Here is a 21,514-nt window from a genome sequence, read left to right as displayed (position 1 = left end):
ACAGTGGTAACAACAGTGGTAACAACAGTAGTAACAACAGTAGTAACAGTAGTAACAACAGTAGTAACAGTAACAGTAGTAACAACAGTAGTAACAGTAACAGTAGTAACAACAGTAGTAACAGTAGTAACAACAGTAGTAACAGTAACAGTATTAACAACAGTAGTAACAGTAGTAACACCAGTAGTAACAGTAACAGTAGTAACAACAGTAGTAACAGTAGTAACAGTAACAGTGGTAACAACAGTGGTAACAACAGTAGTAACAACAGTAGTAACAGTAGTAACAACAGTAGTAACAGTAGTAACAACAGTATTAACAACAGTAGTAACAACAGTAGTGACAGTAGTAACAACAGTATTAACAACAGTAGTAACAACAGTAGTAACAACAGTAGTAACAGTAACAGTAGTAACAACAGTAGTAACAGTAGTAACAGTAACAGTGGTAACAACAGTGGTAACAACAGTAGTAACAACAGTAGTAACAGTAACAGTAGTAACAACAGTAGTAACAGTAACAGTAGTAACAACAGTAGTAACAGTAACAGTAGTAACAACAGTAGTAACAGTAGTAACAACAGTAGTAACAGTAGTAACAGTAACAGTGGTAACAACAGTGGTAACAACAGTAGTAACAACAGTAGTAACAGTAACAGTAACAGTGGTAACAACAGTGGTAACAACAGTAGTAACAACAGTAGTAACAGTAGTAACAACAGTAGTAACAACAGTAGTAACAACAGTAGTAACAGTAGTAACAACAGTAGTAACAACAGTAGTAACAACAGTAGTAACAGTAGTAGACAACAGTAGTAACAGTAGTAACAGTAACAGTAGTAACAACAGTAGTAACAGTAGTAACAGTAACAGTGGTAACAACAGTGGTAACAACAGTGGTAACAACAGTAGTAACAACAGTAGTAACAGTAGTAACAACAGTAGTAACAGTAACAGTATTAACAACAGTAGTAACACCAGTAGTAACAGTAACAGTAGTAACAACAGTAGTAACAGTAACAGTAGTAACAACAGTAGTAACAGTAGTAACAGTAACAGTATTAACAACAGTAGTAACAGTAGTAACAACAGTAGTAACAGTAACAGTATTAACAACAGTAGTAACAGTAGTAACAACAGTAGTAACAGTAACAGTAACAGTGGTAACAACAGTGGTAACAACAGTAGTAACAACAGTAGTAACAACAGTAGTAACAACAGTAGTAACAACAGTAGTAACAGTAACAGTATTAACAACAGTAGTAACACCAGTAGTAACAGTAACAGTAGTAACAACAGTAGTAACAACAGTAGTAACAGTAACAGTAGTAACAACAGTGGTAACAACAGTAGTAACAACAGTAGTAACAACAGTAGTAACAGTAACAGTAACAGTGGTAACAACAGTTTTAACAACAGTAGTAACAACAGTAGTAACAGTAGTAACAACAGTAGTAACAACAGTAGTAACAGTAACAGTATTAACAACAGTAGTAACAGTAGTAACAACAGTAGTAACAGTAACAGTAACAGTGGTAACAACAGTGGTAACAACAGTAGTAACAACAGTAGTAACAACAGTAGTAACAACAGTAGTAACAGTGGTAACAACAGTAGTAACAACAGTAGTAACAGTAGTAACAGTAGTAACAGTAGTAACAACAGTAGTAACAGTAACAGTAACAGTGGTAACAACAGTGGTAACAACAGTAGTAACAACAGTAGTAACAACAGTAGTAACAACAGTAGTAACAGTGGTAACAACAGTAGTAACAACAGTAGTAACAGTAGTAACAGTAGTAACAGTAGTAACAACAGTAGTAACAGTAACAGTAACAGTGGTAACAACAGTAGTAACAACAGTAGTAACAGTAGTAACAGTAACAGTAGTAACAACAGTAGTAACAGTAGTAACAACAGTAGTAACAACAGTAGTAACAACAGTAACAACAGTAGTAACAGTGGTAACAACAGTAGTAACAACAGTAGTAACAACAGTAGTAACAACAGTAACAACAGTAGTAACAGTGGTAACAACAGTAGTAACAACAGTAGTAACAGTAGTAACAGTAACAGTAGTAACAACAGTAGTAACAGTAGTAACAACAGTAGTAACAACAGTAGTAACAACAGTAACAACAGTAGTAACAGTGGTAACAACAGTAGTAACAACAGTAGTAACAACAGTAGTAACAACAGTAACAACAGTAGTAACAGTGGTAACAACAGTAGTAACAACAGTAGTAACAGTAGTAACAGTAACAGTAGTAACAACAGTAGTAACAGTAGTAACAACAGTAGTAACAACAGTAGTAACAACAGTAGTAACAGTAACAGTAACAGTGGTAACAACAGTGGTAACAACAGTAGTAACAGTAGTAACAGTAGTGACATTAGTAACAGTAGTAACAGTAGTAACAACAGTAGTAACAACAGTAGTAACAGTAGTAACAACAGTAGTAACAGTAACAGTAACAGTGGTAACAACAGTGGTAACAACAGTAGTAACAGTAGTAACAACAGTAGTAACAGTAACAGTAACAGTGGTAACAACAGTGGTAACAACAGTAGTAACAACAGTAGTAACAACAGTAGTAACAACAGTAGTAACAGTAGTAACAACAGTAGTAACAGTAACAGTAGTAACAACAGTAGTAACAACAGTAGTAACAACAGTAGTAACAACAGTAGTAACAACAGTAGTAACAGTAACAGTAGTAACAACAGTAGTAACAACAGTAGTAACAGTAACAGTAGTAACAACAGTAGTAACAACAGTAGTAACAGTAGTAACAGTAGTAACAACAGTAGTAACAGTAGTAACAACAGTAGTAACAACAGTAGTAACAACAGTAGTAACAAACAGTAGTAACAACAGTAGTAACAACAGTAGTAACAGTAGTAACAGTAGTAACAACAGTAGTAACAGTAGTAACAACAGTAGTAACAGTAACAGTAGTAACAACAGTAGTACCAACAGTAGTAACAACAGTAGTAACAGTAACAGTAGTAGCAACAGTAGTAACAACAGTAGTAACAGTAGTAACAACAGTAGTAACAGTAACAGTAGTAACAACAGTAGTAACAACAGTAGTAACAGTAGTAACAACAGTAGTAACAGTAACAGTGGTAACAACAGTAGTAACAACAGTAGTAACAACAGTAGTAACAGTAGTAACAACAGTAGTAACAACAGTAGTAACAGTAGTAACAACAGTAGTAACAGTAACAGTGGTAACAACAGTAGTAACAACAGTAGTAAGAACAGTAGTAACAACAGTAGTAACAACAGTAGTAACAGTAGTAACAGTAGTAACAACAGTAGTAACAGTAGTAACAACAGTAGTAACAACAGTAGTAACAACAGTAGTAACACCAGTAGTAACAGTAACAGTAGTAACAACAGTAGTAACAACAGTAGTAACAACAGTAGTAACAGTAACAGTAGTAACAGCAGTAGTAACAACAGTAGTAACAGTAACAGTAGTAACAACAGTAGTAACAGTAGTAACAGTAGTAGTAACAGTAGTAACAACAGTAGTAACAGTAGTAACAACAGTAGTAACAACAGTAGTAACAACAGTAGTAACACCAGTAGTAACAGTAACAGTAGTAACAACAGTAGTAACAACAGTAGTAACAACAGTAGTAACAACAGTAGTAACACCAGTAGTAACAGTAACAGTAGTAACAACAGTAGTAACAACAGTAGTAACAGTAGTAACAACAGTAGTAACAGTAGTAACAACAGTAGTAACAACAGTAGTAACAACAGTAGTAACAGTAACAGTAGTAACAACAGTAGTAACAGTAACAGTAACAGTAGTAACAGTAGTAACAACAGTAGTAACAACAGTAGTAACAACAGTAGTAACAGTAGTAACAACAGTAGTAACAGTAACAGTGGTAACAACAGTAGTAACAACAGTAGTAACAACAGTAGTAACAGTAACAGTAGTAACAACAGTAGTAACAGTAACAGTAGTAACAACAGTAGTAACAGTAGTAACAGTAGTAACAACAGTAGTAACAACAGTAGTAACAGTAGTAACAACAGTAGTAACAGTAACAGTAGTAACAACAGTAGTAACAGTAGTAACAGTAGTAACAACAGTAGTAACAGTAGTAACAGTAGTAACAACAGTAGTAACAGTAGTAACAGTAGTAACAACAGTAGTAACAGTAGTAGTAACAGTAACAGTAGTAACAACAGTAGTAACAGTAGTAACAGTAGTAACAACAGTAGTAACAGTAGTAACAACAGTAGTAACAGTAGTAACAGTAGTAACAACAGTAGTAACAGTAGTAACAGTAGTAACAACAGTAGTAACAGTAGTAACAACAGTAGTAACAACAGTAGTAACAACAGTAGTAACAACAGTAGTAACAGTAACAGTAGTAACAACAGTAGTAACAACAGTAGTAACAGTAGTAACAACAGTAGTAACAGTAGTAACAGTAGTAACAACAGTAGTAACAGTAGTAACAGTAGTAACAACAGTAGTAACAGTAGTAACAGTAGTAGTAACAGTAACAGTGGTAACAACAGTAGTAACAACAGTAGTAACAGTAACAGTAACAGTAACAGTAGCAACAACAGTAGTAACAGTAACAGTAGTAACAACAGTAGTAACAACAGTAGTAACAGTAGTAACAACAGTAGTAACAGTAGTAACAGTAGTAACAACAGTAGTAACAGTAGTAACAGTAGTAGTAACAGTAGTAACAGTAGTAACAACAGTAGTAACAGTAGTAACAGTAGTAGTAACAGTAACAGTAGTAACAACAGTAGTAACAGTAGTAACAGTAGTAGTAACAGTAACAGTAGTAACAACAGTAGTAACAGTAGTAACAACAGTAGTAACAGTAGTAACAGTAGTAACAACAGTAGTAACAGTAGTACCAGTAGTAACAGTAGTAGTAACAGTAACAGTAGTAACAACAGTAGTAACAGTAGTAACAGTAGTAACAACAGTAGTAACAGTAGTAACAGTAGTAACAACAGTAGTAACAGTAGTAACAGTAGTAACAACAGTAGTAACAGTAGTAACAGTAGTAGTAGCAGTAGTAACAGTAGTAACAGTAGTAACAACAGTAGTAACAGTAACAGTAGTAACAACAGTAGTAACAGTAGTAACAGTAGTAACAACAGTAGTAACAGTAGTAACAGTAGTAACAACAGTAGTAACAGTAGTAACAACAGTAGTAACAGTAGTAACAGTAGTAACAACAGTAGTAACAGTAGTAACAGTAGTAACAGTAGTAACAGTAGTAACAACAGTAGTAACAGTAGTAACAACAGTAGTAACAACAGTAGTAACAGTAGTAACAGTAGTAACAACAGTAGTAACAGTGGTAACAGTAGTAACAACAGTAGTAACAGTAGTAACAACAGTAGTAACAGTAGTAACAGTAGTAACAACAGTAGTAGCAGTAGTAACAGTAGTAACGGTAGTAACAGTAGTAACAACAGTAGTAACAACAGTAGTAACAGTAGTAACAGTAGTAACAACAGTAGTAACAGTAACAGTAGTAACAACAGTAGTAACAGTAGTAACAGTAGTAACAACAGTAGTAACAGTAGTAACAGTAGTAACAACAGTAGTAACAACAGTAGTAACAGTAGTAACAGTAGTAGTAACAGTAACAGTAGTAACAACAGTAGTAACAGTAGTAACAGTAGTAACAACAGTAGTAACAGTAGTAACAGTAGTAGTAACAGTAACAGTAGTAACAACAGTAGTAACAGTAGTAACAGTAGTAACAACAGTAGTAACAGTAGTAACAACAGTAGTAACAACAGTAGTAACAACAGTAGTAACAGTAACAGTAGTAACAACAGTAGTAACAGTAACAGTAGTAACAACAGTAGTAACAGTAGTAACAACAGTAGTAACAGTATTAACAACAGTAGTAACAGTAGTAACAGTAGTAACAACAGTAGTAACAGTAGTAACAGTAGTAACAGTAGTAACAACAGTAGTAACAACAGTAGTAACAGTAGTAACAGTAGTAACAACCGTAGTAACAGTAGTAACAGTAGTAACAACAGTAGTAACAACAGTAGTAACAACAGTAGTAACAGTAGTAACAACAGTAGTAACAGTAGTAACAGTAGTAACAGTAGTAACAACAGTAGTAACAGTAGTAACAACAGTAGTAACAGTAACAGTAGTAACAACAGTAGTAACAACAGTAGTAACAACAGTAGTAACAACAGTAGTAACAGTAGTAACAGTAACAGTAGTAACAGTAACAGTAGTAACAACAGTAGTAACAGTAGTAACAGTAGTAACAGTAGTAACAGTAGTAACAGTAGTAACAACAGTAGTAACAGTAGTAACAGTAACAGTAGTAACAACAGTAGTAACAACAGTAGTAACAACAGTAGTAACAACAGTAGTAACAGTAACAGTAGTAACAGTAGTAACAGTTGCATTCTCTATTATTATATTACCAGGGAACAGATATCGACTTATAATTTGCAGCCACTCAGAGGTAATTACAGTCTGTAAGTTTATCTGAAACATGAATAATTTCGCCTTTGTGTTCTCACAGATTTTTTCCCGTGCATACCAAGTATCCCTTTTAGAGATACAACAATAACAGTAGACCGAGGGTCTATTAGTGCTGTTCTGTATGCAATCCCTGGGCACGTCTGATGTTTTGTGCCCTTCCTCACCACAGAGCTATGGGCTACGCTTTTCATTTCCTCAGCCATAACAAAGCGATGCCTCCAGCCTCTCCTGTGGCTGCATAATAAGCAGTTTCCATGACCACTCCATTTTTTTTAGGATTATTTATTTATTTTTCTGGACACCATTTTTTATTTTTACAGATTTTTTGGTGGGGATTATTTATTTATAAAAAAAAATTAATGTTTTTACAGCTTTTTTTTGTTACGTATACATTTCACATACATGGTACTTTTATACAAAGTCAATTATGTTTATATATATATTACATTTTGGACAGATAATACATTTATAACCCTATGCTACTCTCAGCCAATCCCAGCCTCTTTTGTTTTCCATGTACCGCATATGTTAACTGTGCTGTGATGTCTGACATGAATTTTCAACCTTTCTAAAGGCATATTATCCGCAGATTGTAGGTTAAAGTTGAATATTTTTCCGAAGAGTATTATTATTATTATATTGTTGATTGACTGACCATTACTACTTTTTGTAGGGTCCATTTTAAAATATTGTGATTTTTTCAGCCATTCCTGAACCTGTGACAAGGAGCAACCTTCACGGGGACAATATCAGAATAAATCATCTTAACGATTCTGTTCTTTCACAGCAACATCTGCAGAGCTGAGACTGTTATATACCCCATGTACTGTATATGACAGTCTGTTGGTGGCCAAAATGTTGTTTTATAATTTAAATAGAAAAATGAAGTGTTGAAACAAGCGTTGTTTTGTGTTATCAGTTCATACAGTGTACCGTGCGCCATGGAATCGGCACATCGAACATTTCTTCCCAGCTATTTTACAACCTGTATGGCGCAACTGTAAAAAATATTTTGTCTTCAAAGGAAACTGGTATATTTTTCAACTTTTGTATGAGTGAAGCTTTTAGTGAGACGTTTAATGCTTTTAAATATATAATAATTGTATATTTGTGTAGCATAAGATCTATCAATCATTTTAATGTGCACGCAAAAAACACAAACATTGAAACAATTCTAAGTATTGACCTGCAATAGAGCATTCTAGGAAATATGATAATGATGGCCGTGGCTTTTGAGACTGACGTACCTTCATATTCAAAATATTGGATAAAACATTTTACCATTAAATTATCATCTCATGTCTCCTAAAAGCTACCGAACATGTGAGATCATTACGTGTACCTCAGAAGTTTTTTTGTGTGTATTTTCTATATTTTCAGTACCCTAACCGTACCTTTTTTTTTCTTCCTGAAAGTGTACACACATTTCCTGCATAAGACAGACCTCCCTTTTTTTTCGGCATGCAGTGCACTTCAGCACCTTGCACGCGAAGAACGAGTGCACGGAAGAACAAGCGCACGGATGAACGAGCGCACGGAAGAACGAGCGCACGGATGAACGAGCGCACGGAAGAACGAGAGAGTAGTACATCTCATACGCACAGGTAAACCTGAAGCACGTAATATACATCCATACCACTTCCTGTCAAAACAGGTCATATAATATAATTCATAATAGATCCATAAATGGTAGGTTCCCGTTGATTGGATCCAAAACATAAGGCTAAGATTGCACATTATCTTCAGTTACCATGTTTAGACATGTCGACGGAAAGGACCACACACACACACACACACACACACACACACACTTACTTCTCTTTAGTATTAGTTAAGAGTTTGTTGATTCATTTCCGTTCAACGTGTGGTTTTTACCCACAGCTTCCTGTTTGCATAGTAACCACAAGCATATTGAAGGTAGGCTCTGTTGAATGCTTAGTTCCCAGAGCTGCCAAACAAGTCATAAAGGTGTGGTAAACTGGCAATGATCCACCTTGACCCGAATGGCATCCCTGGTGATATCCGGGGGGGGGCCCAAAACTCCAGTGAATTGACTGCACGTGTGTATACATCAGGTTAGGCCTAAACAGTAGCAGAAATAACCTACCTATGAAAGTGTACACACATTTCCTGCATAAGGCATTATCCTCTCTGGTCTCCTTCCTAGGTTAAGTTGGGGTGGGTATCCTCAGTGTGGCTACGTCTGGGAAGGGAGGTGAAGGCTATGGAGTCTCTGGTCTCCTTCCTGGGTTAAGTTGGGGTGGGTATCCTCACTGTGGCTACGTCTAGGAAGGGAGGTGGAGGCTATGGAGTCTCTGGTCTCCTTCCTGGGTTAAGTTGGGTGGGTATCCTCACTCTGGCTACGTCTGGGAAGGGAGGTGGAGGCTATGGAGTCTCTGGTCTCCTTCCTGGGTTAAGTTGGGTGGGTATCCTCACTGTGGCTACGTCTGGGAAGGGAGGTGAAGGCTATGGAGTCTCTGGTCTCCTTCCTGGGTTAAGTTGGGGTGGGTATCCTCACTGTGGCTACGTCTAGGAAGGGAGGTGGAGGCTATGGAGTCTCTGGTCTCCTTCCTGGGTTAAGTTGGGTGGGTATCCTCACTCTGGCTACGTCTGGGAAGGGAGGTGGAGGCTATGGAGTCTCTGGTCTCCTTCCTGGGTTAAGTTGGGTGGGTATCCTCACTGTGGCTACGTCTGGGAAGGGAGGTGAAGGCTATGGAGTCTCTGGTCTCCTTCCTGGGTTAAGTTGGGTGGGTATCCTCAGGGGGCTACGTCTGGGAAGGGAGGTGGAGGCTATGGAGTCTCTGGTCTCCTTCCTGGGTTAAGTTGGGTGGGTATCCTCACTGTGGCTACGTCTGGGAAGGGAGGTGGAGGCTATGGAGTCTCTGGTCTCCTTCCTGGGTTAAGTTGGGTGGGTATCCTCACTCTGGCTACGTCTGGGAAGGGAGGTGGAGGCTATGGAGTCTCTGGTCCAATTCAGGAAGTGTTACTGTGTTATTATAAAGTTGTTACTGTAGACCCTTACTGTAATTTCTATTGTTTCAGTAAAAAATAAATAAAAAAAGCTGTGTAGAAAGTCAACATGTGAACTTTGAAACCTCATAGTTTTTGATTGAAAGTAGATGTGATTCGTCGATTGCTTTCCTGATGGGACTGTCGACATCATTTATATGTTTTAGAGTTGATGAAAAGCAAAAGGAGAATTCAGAAACACTGATCAACTCTATACAGTAAAGTTTTTTTTTTTTTAGGTCAAGCCTTCACCACAGGTAGTGTGTGTGTGTGTGTGTGTGTGTGTGTGTGTGTGTGTGTGTGTGTGTGTGTGTGTGTGTGTGTGTGTGTTGCATGACGAGGCTCAAGTAGAACACATTTTACAACATACACTACATGTATGTGGACACCTGGTCGTCGAACATTTCATTCCAAAATCATGGGGATTAATATGGAGTTGGTCCCCCACCTTTTCTGCAATAACAGCCTCCAATCTTCTGGGAAGGCTTTCCATTAGATGATGGAACATTGCTGTGGGGACTTGCTTCCATTCAGCCACAAGAGCATTAGTGAGGTCGGGCACTGATGTTGGGCGATTAGGCCTGGCTTGCAGTAGGCGTTCCAATTCATGTAAAAATATGGAGTTGAGGTCAGTCAAGTTCTTCCACACCGATCTCGACAAACCATTTCTGTATGGACCTTGCTTTGTGCACAGTTGCATTGTCATGCAGAAACTGGAAAGGGCCTTAGACCAAACTGTTGCCACAAAGTTGGAAGCACAGACTCGTCTAGAACGTCATTTTATGCTGTAGCATTAAGATTTCCTGTCACCGGAACTAAGGGGCCTGAAACATGAAAAACAGCCCCAGACCATTATTCCTCCTCCACCAAACTTTACAGTTGGCACTACGCATTGGGGCAGGTAGCGTTCTCCTGGCATCCGCCAAACCCAGATTCTTCTGTCGGACTGCCAGCTGGTGAAGTGTGATTCATCACTCCAAAGTCCAATGGCGGCGAGCTTTACATCACTCCAGCCGATCCTTGGCATTGCGCATGGTGATCTAAGGCTTGTGTGAGGCTGATCTGCCGTGGAAACCATTATCATGAAGCTCCCGACGAACAGTTATTGTGCTGACATTGCTTCCAGAGGCCGTTTGGAGTGAGTGTTGCAATCGAGGACAGAGGAATTTGACACGCTATGTGCTTCAGCACTCGGCCGTCCCATTCTGTGGACTACCACCTCGCGGCTGAGCCGTTGTTGCTCCTAGACGTTTTATCACTTAACAATAACAGCACTTACAGTTGACCGGGGCAGCTCTAGCAGGGCAGAAATTTTACGAACTGACTTGTTGGAAAGGTGGCATTATTTGACGTGACACGTTGAAAGTCACGGAACTCTTCAGTAACACCAGTCTACTGCTAATGTTTGTCTATGGAGATTGCATGGCTGCGTGCTCGATTTTATACCACTGTCAGCAATGGGTGTGGCTGAAATAGCCGAATCCACTAATTTGAAGGGGTGTCCATATACACAATATATACAAAAGTATAATTCATGACAAACAGGGTGCAAACTTTCCAGAATAAAACACAAGAGTCTCCAAAATGAACAAATCTTTTCTTTATTTCAAACTAAAACAATGGAAATCCGTAACATATTTTTAATTTGAGGTACAATATAATATGTCCACATAAAAAAACTAAATCAACAGTATTGATCTTATTCTGTAATGAGCTGTGAATGAAAGCCCTGGTCAGCTGAAAGCCCTGTTCGGCCGAAAGCCCTGTTCGGTTGAAAGCCCTGGTCTGCTGAAAGCCCTGGTCAGCTGAAAGCCCTGGTCAGCTGAACTGCACCCTTGACAACTACTGTGATTATTATTATTAGACCATGCTGGTCATTTATGAACATTTGAACATCTTGGCCATGTTCTGTTATAATTTCCACCCGGCACAGCCAGAAGAGGACTGGCCACCCCTCATAGCCTGGTTCCTCTCTAGGTTTCTTCCTAGGTTTTGACCTTTCTAGGGAGTTTTTCCTAGCCACCGTGCTTCTACACCTGCATTGCTTGCTGTTTGGGGTTTTAGGCTGGGTTTCTGTACAGCACTTTGAGATATTAGCTGATGTACGAAGGGCTTTATAAATACATTTGATTTGAAACTAAATAAAAAATAAAAAGGTCAGAAATGGAGTAAAACAGGGAGGTACTATATGAAAGTGATTTAAGCTCAGTGTACCAAACTCATGTCCGACCGTCTATATCTTTCGGTTAACCCTTTCATAGCAGTAATGGACCATCAAAACGTATAGCAGAGCAAGGATAATGTTAAAGCACATTACTGAAATAGAGTTCTCTTTACAGAGCACCACCTCTTAATCTGTCCTCCATCCATCCCTCCCTCCCTCCCTCCCCACCAAAATAAGTAGCTCTTCAGCCATTTGAACATTTTTAACTCAATAATTACCATCTTTGCCAGATAGGGAGGGCCTGCTGTCTAGGCCCGGGACACAGAGTCAAGGAGGAGTGCTGACTACTAATTAAACACGGTGAAAGGGATACTTACTAGTGTGTGTGTGTGTGTGTGTGTGCGCGTGTGTCTCATCTGTGCAGTACAGTCACCATTGGAACAAGCAACATCTGGCCTGCTTTGCAGTACACACGGAACCACAAAACCGACAACCACTAGAGAACCAGGACGTACAACCTTCTCAGACAGAACTCAACATGGTGATTTACCCTCGTATGGGCATCACGCGCTTCTCACTGTAAGACATTTGTGTTTTCTATACAGCACAATGAGAGACATACTTCCATTCTGAGCGTGTAGATTTTGTTAAGACATACAGCAAGGACTGTAGATGTGAGCTGCGGGACAAGAGGGTAAGTGGATTGGTTGACAACAGTCCTCGTTTCCTAAAAATTCCTCTCAAATCGAATTGGAGGAGAGGATCCAAGGTCCCTCCCTCGGTCCTCCTCGTCAAATAAGCTTTGAAAGGAATTGAGGAAGGACGTAGGAAGCAAAGATTTCACAGCTAGTAACATTTTCAGACATGGCCAAGATGTGGTGTGGATTCACAGATCCAGACTGGGAATCCAGTTTGACTAAAGCAGTGGATTTTCTCCTTCGGGGACCCTGACTTTTCTACATTTTGTTGTAGCCCTGAACTTGCTCATCTGAATCACCTCGTCAAGAGCTTGGTAATTGGATAACGAGAGCTCCGAGACAGGCTCAGGAATAGGTCATTTACATGGAAGGGAGTCCCCGAGGAGAGGTTCGGTATCCACTGGTAGCACTATGACTGTGATATGTGGTTGTCCCACCTAGCTATCTGAAGATAAAAGTACTGACTAGGACTGTGATATGTGGTTGTCCCACCTAGCTATCTGTAGATGAATGTACTGACTACGACTGTGATATGTGGTTGTCCCACCTAGCTATCTGAAGATGAATGTACTGACTACGACTGTGATATGTGGTTGTCCCACCTAGCTATCTGAAGATGAATGTACTGACTATGACTGTGATATGTGGTTGTCCCACCTAGCTATCTGAAGATGAATGTACTGACTACGACTGTGATATGTGGTTGTCCCACCTAGCTATCTGTAGATGAATGTACTGACTATGACTGTGATATGTGGTTGTCTCACCTAGCTATCTGAAGATGAATGTACTGACTATGACTGTGATATGTGGTTGTCCCACCTAGCTATCTGAAGATGAATGTACTGACTATGACTGTGATATGTGGTTGTCCCACCTAGCTATCTGAAGATGAATGTACTGACTATGACTGTGATATGTGGTTATCCCACCTAGCTATCTGTAGATGAATGTACTGACTATGACTGTGATATGTGGTTGTCCCACCTAGCTATCTGAAGATGAATGTCCTGACTATGACTGTGATATGTGGTTGTCCCACCTAGCTATCTGTAGATGAATGTACTGACTATGACTGTGATATGTGGTTATCCCACCTAGCTATCTGAAGATGAATGTACTGACTATGACATGTGGTTGTCCCACCTAGCTATCTGTAGATGAATGTACTGACTATGACATGTGGTTGTCCCACCTAGCTATCTGAAGATGAATGTACTGACTATGACATGTGGTTGTCCCACCTAGCTATCTGTAGATGAATGTACTGACTATGACATGTGGTTGTCCCACCTAGCTATCTGAAGATGAATGTACTGACTATGACATGTGGTTGTCCCACCTAGCTATCTGTAGATGAATGTACTGACTATGACTGTGATATGTGGTTATCCCACCTAGCTATCTGAAGATGAATGTACTGACTATGACTGTGATATGTGGTTGTCCCACCTAGCTATCTGAAGATTAATGTACTGACTATGACATGTGGTTGTCTCACCTAGCTATCTGAAGATTAATGTACTGACTATGACATGTGGTTGTCTCACCTAGCTATCTGAAGATGAATGTACTGACTATGACTGTGATATGTGGTTGTCCCACCTAGCTATCTGAAGATTAATGTACTGACTATGACATGTGGTTGTCTCACCTAGCTATCTGAAGATTAATGTACTGACTATGACATGTGGTTGTCTCACCTAGCTATCTGAAGATTAATGTACTGACTATGACTGTGATATGTGGTTGTCTCACCTAGCTATCTGTAGATGAATGTACTGACTATGACTGTGATATGTGGTTGTCCCACCTAGCTATCTGAAGATGAATGTACTGACTATGACTGTGATATGTGGTTGTCTAACCTAGCTATCTGTAGATGAATGTACTGACTATGACTGTGATATGTGGTTGTCCCACCTAGCTATCTGAAGATGAATGTACTGACTATGACTGTGATATGTGGTTATCCCACCTAGCTATCTGAAGATGAATGTACTGACTATGACTGTGATATGTGGTTGTCCCACCTAGCTATCTGAAGATTAATGTACTGACTATGACATGTGGTTGTCTCACCTAGCTATCTGAAGATTAATGTACTGACTAGGACTGTGATATGTGGTTGTCCCACCTAGCTATCTGAAGATGAATGTACTGACTATGACTGTGATATGTGGTTGTCCCACCTAGCTATCTGAAGATGAATGTACTGACTATGACTGTGATATGTGGTTGTCTCACCTAGCTATCTGAAGATGACTGTACTGACTATGACTATGACATGTGGTTGTCCCACCTAGCTATCTGAAGATGAATGTACTGACTATGACTGTGATATGTGGTTGTCCCACCTAGCTATCTGAAGATGAATGTACTTACTATGACTGTGATATGTGGTTGTCCCACCTAGCTATCTGAAGATGAATGTACTGACTATGACTGTGGTTGTCCCACCTAGCTATCTGAAGATTAATGTATTTACTATGACATGTGGTTGTCCCACCTAGCTATCTGAAGATTAATGTACTGACTACGACTGTGATATGTGGTTGTCCCACCTAGCTATCTGAAGATGAATGTACTTACTATGACTGTGATATGTGGTTGTCCCACCTAGCTATCTGAAGATGAATGTACTGACTATGACTGTGGTTGTCCCACCTAGCTATCTGAAGATTAATGTATTTACTATGACATGTGGTTGTCCCACCTAGCTATCTGAAGATTAATGTACTGACTACGACTGTGATATGTGGTTGTCCCACCTAGCTATCTGAAGATGAATGTACTGACTATGACTGTGATATGTGGTTGTCCCACCTAGCTATCTGAAGATGAATGTACTGACTATGACTGTGATATGTGGTTGTCCCACCTAGCTATCTGAAGATGAATGTACTGACTATGACATGTGGTTGTCCCACCTAGCTATCTGAAGATTAATGTACTGACTATGACATGTGGTTGTCTCACCTAGCTATCTGAAGATTAATGTACTGACTATGACTGTGATATGTGGTTGTCCCACCTAGCTATCTGAAGATTAATGTACTGACTAGGACTGTGATATGTGGTTGTCCCACCTAGCTATCTGAAGATGAATGTACTGACTATGACTGTGATATGTGCTTGTCCCACCTAGCTATCTGAAGATTAATGTACTGACTATGACTGTGATATGTGGTTGTCCCACCTAGCTATCTGAAGATTAATGTCCTGACTAGGACTGTGATATGTGGTTGTCCCACCTAGCTATCTGAAGATGAATGTACTGACTATGACTGTGATATGTGGTTGTCCCACCTAGCTATCTGAAGATGAATGTACTGACTATGACTGTGATATGTGGTTGTCCCACCTAGCTATCTGAAGATGAATGTACTGACTATGATATGTGGTTGTCCCACCTAGCTATCTGAAGATGAATGTACTGACTATGACATGTGGTTGTCCCACCTAGCTATCTGAAGATGAATGTACTGACTATGACATGTGGTTGTCCCACCTAGCTTTCTGAAGATGAATGTACTGACTATGACTGTGATATGTGGTTGTCCCACCTAGCTATCTGAAGATGAATGTACTGACTATGACTGTGATATGTGGTTGTCCCACCTAGCTATCTGAAGATGAATGTACTGACTATGACTGTGATATGTGGTTGTCCCACCTAGCTATCTGAAGATGAATGTACTGACTATGACATGTGGTTGTCCCACCTAGCTATCTGAAGATGAATGTACTGACTATGACTGTGATATGTGGTTGTCCCACCTAGCTATCTGAAGATGAATGTACTGACTATGACTGTGATATGTGGTTGTCCCACCTAGCTATCTGAAGATGAATGTACTGACTATGACTGTGATATGTGCTTGTCCCACCTAGCTATCTGAAGATGAATGCACTAAGTCTCTCTGGATAAGAGCGTCTGCTAAATGACTATAATGTAAACGTTAAGGAACATGGGGACATAGGCTTTCATGGGAAGGCAGTAAGTATTCAGACCCTTTGCTGTGAGATTCAAAATTGATCTCAAGTGCATCCTGTTTCCATTGATCATCCTTGAGATGTTTCTCCAACTTGATTGGAGTCCACCTGTGGTAAATTCAATTGATTGGACATGATTTGGAAAGGCACACATCTGTCTATATAATGTCCCACAGTTGACAGTGCATGTCAGAGCAAAAACCAAGTCATGAGGTCGAAGGAATTGTCCGTAGAGCTCAGAGACAGGATTGTGTCGAGGCACAGCTCTGGGGAAGGGTACCAAAACATTTCTGTAACATTGAAGGTCCACAAGAACACAGTGGTCTCCATCATTCTTAAATGGCGGAAGCTAGGAACCACCAAGACTCTTCCTAGAGCAGGCCACCTGGCCAAACTGAGCAATCGGGGGAGAAGGGCCTTGGTCAGTGAGGTGACCAAGAACCCGATGATCACTCTGACAGAGCTCCAGAGTTCCTCCATGGAGATGGGAGAAACTTTCAGAAAGACAACCATCTCTGTAGCACTCCATCAATCAGCCCTTTATGGTAGAGTGGCCAGACGGAAGACATTCCTCAGTAAAAGGCACTTGTAAGCACGGTTGGAGTTTGCCAAAAGGCGCCTAAAGACTCTCAGACCATGAGAAACAAGATTCTCTGGTCTGATGAAACCAAGATTGAACTCTTTGGCCTGAATGCCAAGCGTCACATCTGGAGGAAACCTGGCACCATCCCTACGGTGAGGCATGGTGGTGGCAGCATCATGCTGTGGGGATGTTTTTCAGCGGCAGGGACTGGGAGACTAGTCAGGATCAAGGGAAAGATGAACGGAGCAAAGTACAGAGAGAACCTTGATGAAAACCTGCTCCAGAGCACCCAGGACCTCAGACTGGGGTGAAGGTTCACCTTCCAACAGGACAACGACCCTAAGCACACAGCCAAGACAATGCAGGAGTGGCTTCGGGACAAGTCTGAATGTCATTGAGTGGCCCAGCCAGAGCCCGGACTTGAAACCCGATCTCACACTCCCCATCCAACCTGACAGAGTTTGAGAGGATCTGCAGAGAAGAATGAGAGAAACTCCCCAAATACAGGTGTGACAAGCTTGTAGCGTCATCATACCCATGACTGCTGCAGGTGCTTCAACAAAGTACTGAGTAAAGGGTCTAAATACTTATTTAAATGTGATATTTTGTATATTTAATAAAATGGTGTAAAAATGTCTAAAAACCAGTTTTTGCTTTGTCATTATGGGGTTGTGTGTAGATTGGGGGGGGAGGGGGGGGGGGTTTAAAAAAAAAGTCATACATTTTAGAATAAGGCTGTAATGTAACAAAATGTGGGGGAAAAATCAAGGGGTTTTAATACTTTCCAAATATAAGACTTAGACCCCAGACACAACAAGTTACACAACATTAAATGATCTTTAAAAATCACAGAATGGGACTTTAATTTTATTTTTATTTTTCAAATCTAAACGTTTCCTGTTCTGTTCAAAATAACTACACCACACAGCAGTAATACAGTATACGGCTACTTTATTTACATGTACAAGCATCAAGTGAATTGTATGTTGGTCGGTGACTGTTCTTTGAAAAGTTTATAAGGCAAGACTAAAGATAGATATGGTGTGTATAAAAGTGTGCCGTGCCACCAATAAAGACGTTGCTGACTGACACTGGCATTGCTCTGCTGGTCACATCGAAAGTACATCACCATGTTGACATTATGCCCAACCGTGAACATACAAAGGAGAGAACCTGTAACCAGATGGCTGTAGGATTCAAATCTAAAAGTTATTTGTCACATGCTTTGTAAACAACAGGTATGGACTAACAGTGAAATGCTTACTTTAATCTACCCCTGTTATTTATGAAGCATGTGACAAATAACCATAAATACTAAATATTTCAGTGTAATTATACAGTAGGCCTACAGTATAAATATATTGATGGTGTGGCAAGTGACAATTAGCGTTTTCAAAGTTCTATATCTTGAAAACATTTTTGGGGGGATTGTAACAGTGGACTAATGAAACAAACGCCCAAAAATGATCGTTTTGGCGTGGAATTGACCTTCAAGTCAAACCTCTTGACAGAAACTTCCTGAATTAAAAAGGTTATCATCCCTGTAAAATGTCTATTCCCGACAGCGCTTCATATTGTAAGCTCACTCTCAATATCACGTTAGCGGATGAGGCATCTCTAGCATGTACAGTATGTGTTCTCTATGCCCATTGGACAGACTGAAAAGGGGACCTATGTCCTCCCTCAGTGTTCTGACCCAGCATTAAGAACAGACAGAATATATATATATATATATATATATATATATATATATATATATATAGACGCTGATCCACACATTATACCAGTCTGTCAGCTGGACAATGGCTTCACCATGAGGCAGCGGGTCAGATCACCTTTCAGTTTAGAGACGAGGGCAGCAGGTCTGATCACCTTTCAGTTTAGAGACGAGGGCAGCAGGTCAGATCACCTTTCAGTTTAGAGACGAGGGCAGCAGGTCTGATCACCTTTCATTTTAGATACAAGGGCAGCAGGTCAGATCCCCTTTCAGTTTAGATACAAGGGCAGCAGGTCTGATCACCTTTCAGTTTAGAGACGAGGGCAGCAGGTCTGATCACCTTTCAGTTTAGAGACGAGGGCAGCAGGTCAGATCACCTTTCAGTTTAGAGACAAGGGCAGCAGGTCTGATCACCTTTCATTTTAGATACAAGGGCAGCAGGTCTGATCACCTTTCATTTTAGATACAAGGGCAGCAGGTCAGATCCCCTTTCAGTTTAGAGACAAGGGCAGCAGGTCAGATCACCTTTCAGTTTAGAGACGAGGGCAGCAGGTCAGATCACCTTTCAGTTTAGAGACAAGGGCAGCAGGTCTGATCACCTTTCATTTTAGATACAAGGGCAGCAGGTCTGATCACCTTTCATTTTAGATACAAGGGCAGCAGGTCTGATCACCTTTCATTTTAGATACAAGGGCAGCAGGTCAGATCCCCTTTCAGTTTAGAGACAAGGGCAGCAGGTCAGATCACCTTTCAGTTTAGAGACGAGGGCAGCAGGTCTGATCACCTTTCAGTTTAGAGACAAGGGCAGCAGGTCAGATCACCTTTCAGTTTAGAGACGAGGGCAGCAGGTCTGATCACCTTTCAGTTTAGAGACGAGGGCAGCAGGTCAGACCACACACATAGAATACGGTCGACTTGAAATGTTCTAGTAATTGTATTTGAATTAGTCCGATTCTATTTTACTTTACCGCTCTGCCTTACCAGCAGTCTTCTACCTATAGCGGACATTCTGCTGGTTAAATGAACAGCTGACAGAAGCAGATAAACAGGCGACAGAGAGAGAGCAAAGATATCCAGGTTTCACCTTAGTGCACAGGAGCAGTAACAACATCAACCAACACCATAAAAATGGAACATCTTTAAACTAACAAACTCTTGGTCCTTGAGACTACAGTATATTCAAAATGAAACTACCAAAAGATCACATTTGAACAACAACAAAAAAACATTCAAATGACTACATACTAATACAGTATAGTATTTTAAATTGCTCTGTACATCTCGGATCGGTCCCCCAAAAAAACTACCTATTTCCTATACAGTGCACTACTTTGAACAGGGCCCATAGGACTCTACTTTTGCTCGAAGGTAGTGCACTGTATAGGGAATAAGGTGTTGTTTGGGACGTAAGCACTAAGTCACGTGACTGGGCGGAGGGGAGGTACTGTACAAGAAAAACATCACTTCAAATGAATACACTTTTTTTCCCTCTTTTTTTACTCAGAACCACTCTTCACACAAGTAGAGCACAGTATTTGGAGGAGGACAACAATCTCCCACTTTCACAATCAGACCCTTTCTCATTTCCATATAGAGAACAAATGAGACCACCGTGTGTTGACTGGTTATTGACTGGTTAAAAACACCTGGAGTCTAACATACAGTAGAATGGGGCTGGATGGACCAAGCCCCTCCCACGTCCCTGTTAAGCCCCTCCCACGTCCCAGCCACATCCCTGTTAAGCCCCTCCCACATCCCTGTTAAGCCCCGCCCACACCACATCCCTGGTAAGCCCCGCCCACACCACATCCCTGGTAAGCCCCGCCCACACCACATCCCTGGTAAGCCCCGCCCACACCACATCCCTGGTAAGCCCCGCCCACACCACATCCCTGGTAAGCCCCGCCCACACCACATCCCTGGTAAGCCGAACGTTATACATGTAATGTATAGATCTGCTATGACGGTTTGTCATGTAGAACTGTGAATAATGCCAGCTCTACACATTACATTTCTAGCTGCGACATTGTGAACATTTCTCTTCAATCAATAAACCCCAGCTCCGTCTGGAATTAAATATCTGAAAGCACCCACCCCTCCCAAACAACCTAACTCAGCCGAGCCCCACCCTGTGGGCCTCCATCCCCTCCCCTCCCTTCCCTGCTCTCAGATCTTCTTGGGTCGTCCTCTCTCTCCTCCCCTCCCTCCTCTCAGATCTTCTTGGGTCGTCCTCTCTCCTCTCCCTCCTCTCAAATCGTCCTCTCTCCTCCCCTCCCTCCTCTCAGATCATCTTGGGCCGTCCTCTCTCCTCCCCTCCCTCCTCTCAGATCTTCTTGGGTCGTCCTCTCCCCAGGTGGTAGTAATAGAAGAGAGTGACCAGGAGGAAGAGCACCCGGCTGAGGAGGAGGAGGATGGCAGCGTTGGGAAACGAGCCCATCTCCAACAGAGTGACCGACGTAACTGCAACAAGACAAGGGGTTGAGACAACAGTAAAAATAAATCATAATAAAACTCCCTCTCTCACATAAAGAGACGGACTGACTGATTGATAGATAGATAACGGACGACCCTCAGTCATGGAGATATAATCCCTCATCGGTAATAACTATGAAGAGTGATGAGACTATTCAACGGTGGTAGCTGATCCAGACTCCAAACAGTACTACTGCGTCTCCAACACTAGAGGGAGCCGTTAGCGTATACACAATCTGAAGATGGTGGCCAGAACGGACAGCATGACATACAGCAAATAAGGTTAATTGAATAATAATAATATATACGGTAATAGGTTTGCAGCATATGCATGAATTTATATATTAAATACCAATAT

The 21,514-nt window shown here is 40.6% G+C and overlaps 1 protein-coding gene across 3 annotated transcripts in view; it reads right to left on the bottom strand.

Annotated features, from left to right (window-relative positions):
- Positions 1–17,901: 17,901 nt before the first annotated feature.
- The window catches only part of LOC139584211 (tumor protein p53-inducible protein 11-like), a 98,314-nt gene continuing 94,701 nt past the window's right edge, over positions 17,902–21,514 (bottom strand). For 2 of the 3 annotated variants that reach the window (XM_071415795.1, XM_071415796.1), the window contains one exon: positions 17,902–21,144. In XM_071415795.1, the coding sequence (XP_071271896.1) occupies positions 21,008–21,144 (137 nt within the window). In that variant the 3' untranslated portion in view covers positions 17,902–21,007. The remainder of the gene's footprint in view (positions 21,145–21,514) is intronic. The other variant, XR_011676736.1, reaches the window with a different exon arrangement.

This window comes from Salvelinus alpinus, chromosome 9 (genome assembly GCF_045679555.1).
Source record: "Salvelinus alpinus chromosome 9, SLU_Salpinus.1, whole genome shotgun sequence".
NCBI lineage: Eukaryota > Metazoa > Chordata > Actinopteri > Salmoniformes > Salmonidae > Salvelinus > Salvelinus alpinus.
This window is presented reverse-complemented; position numbering and strand designations above follow the sequence as displayed.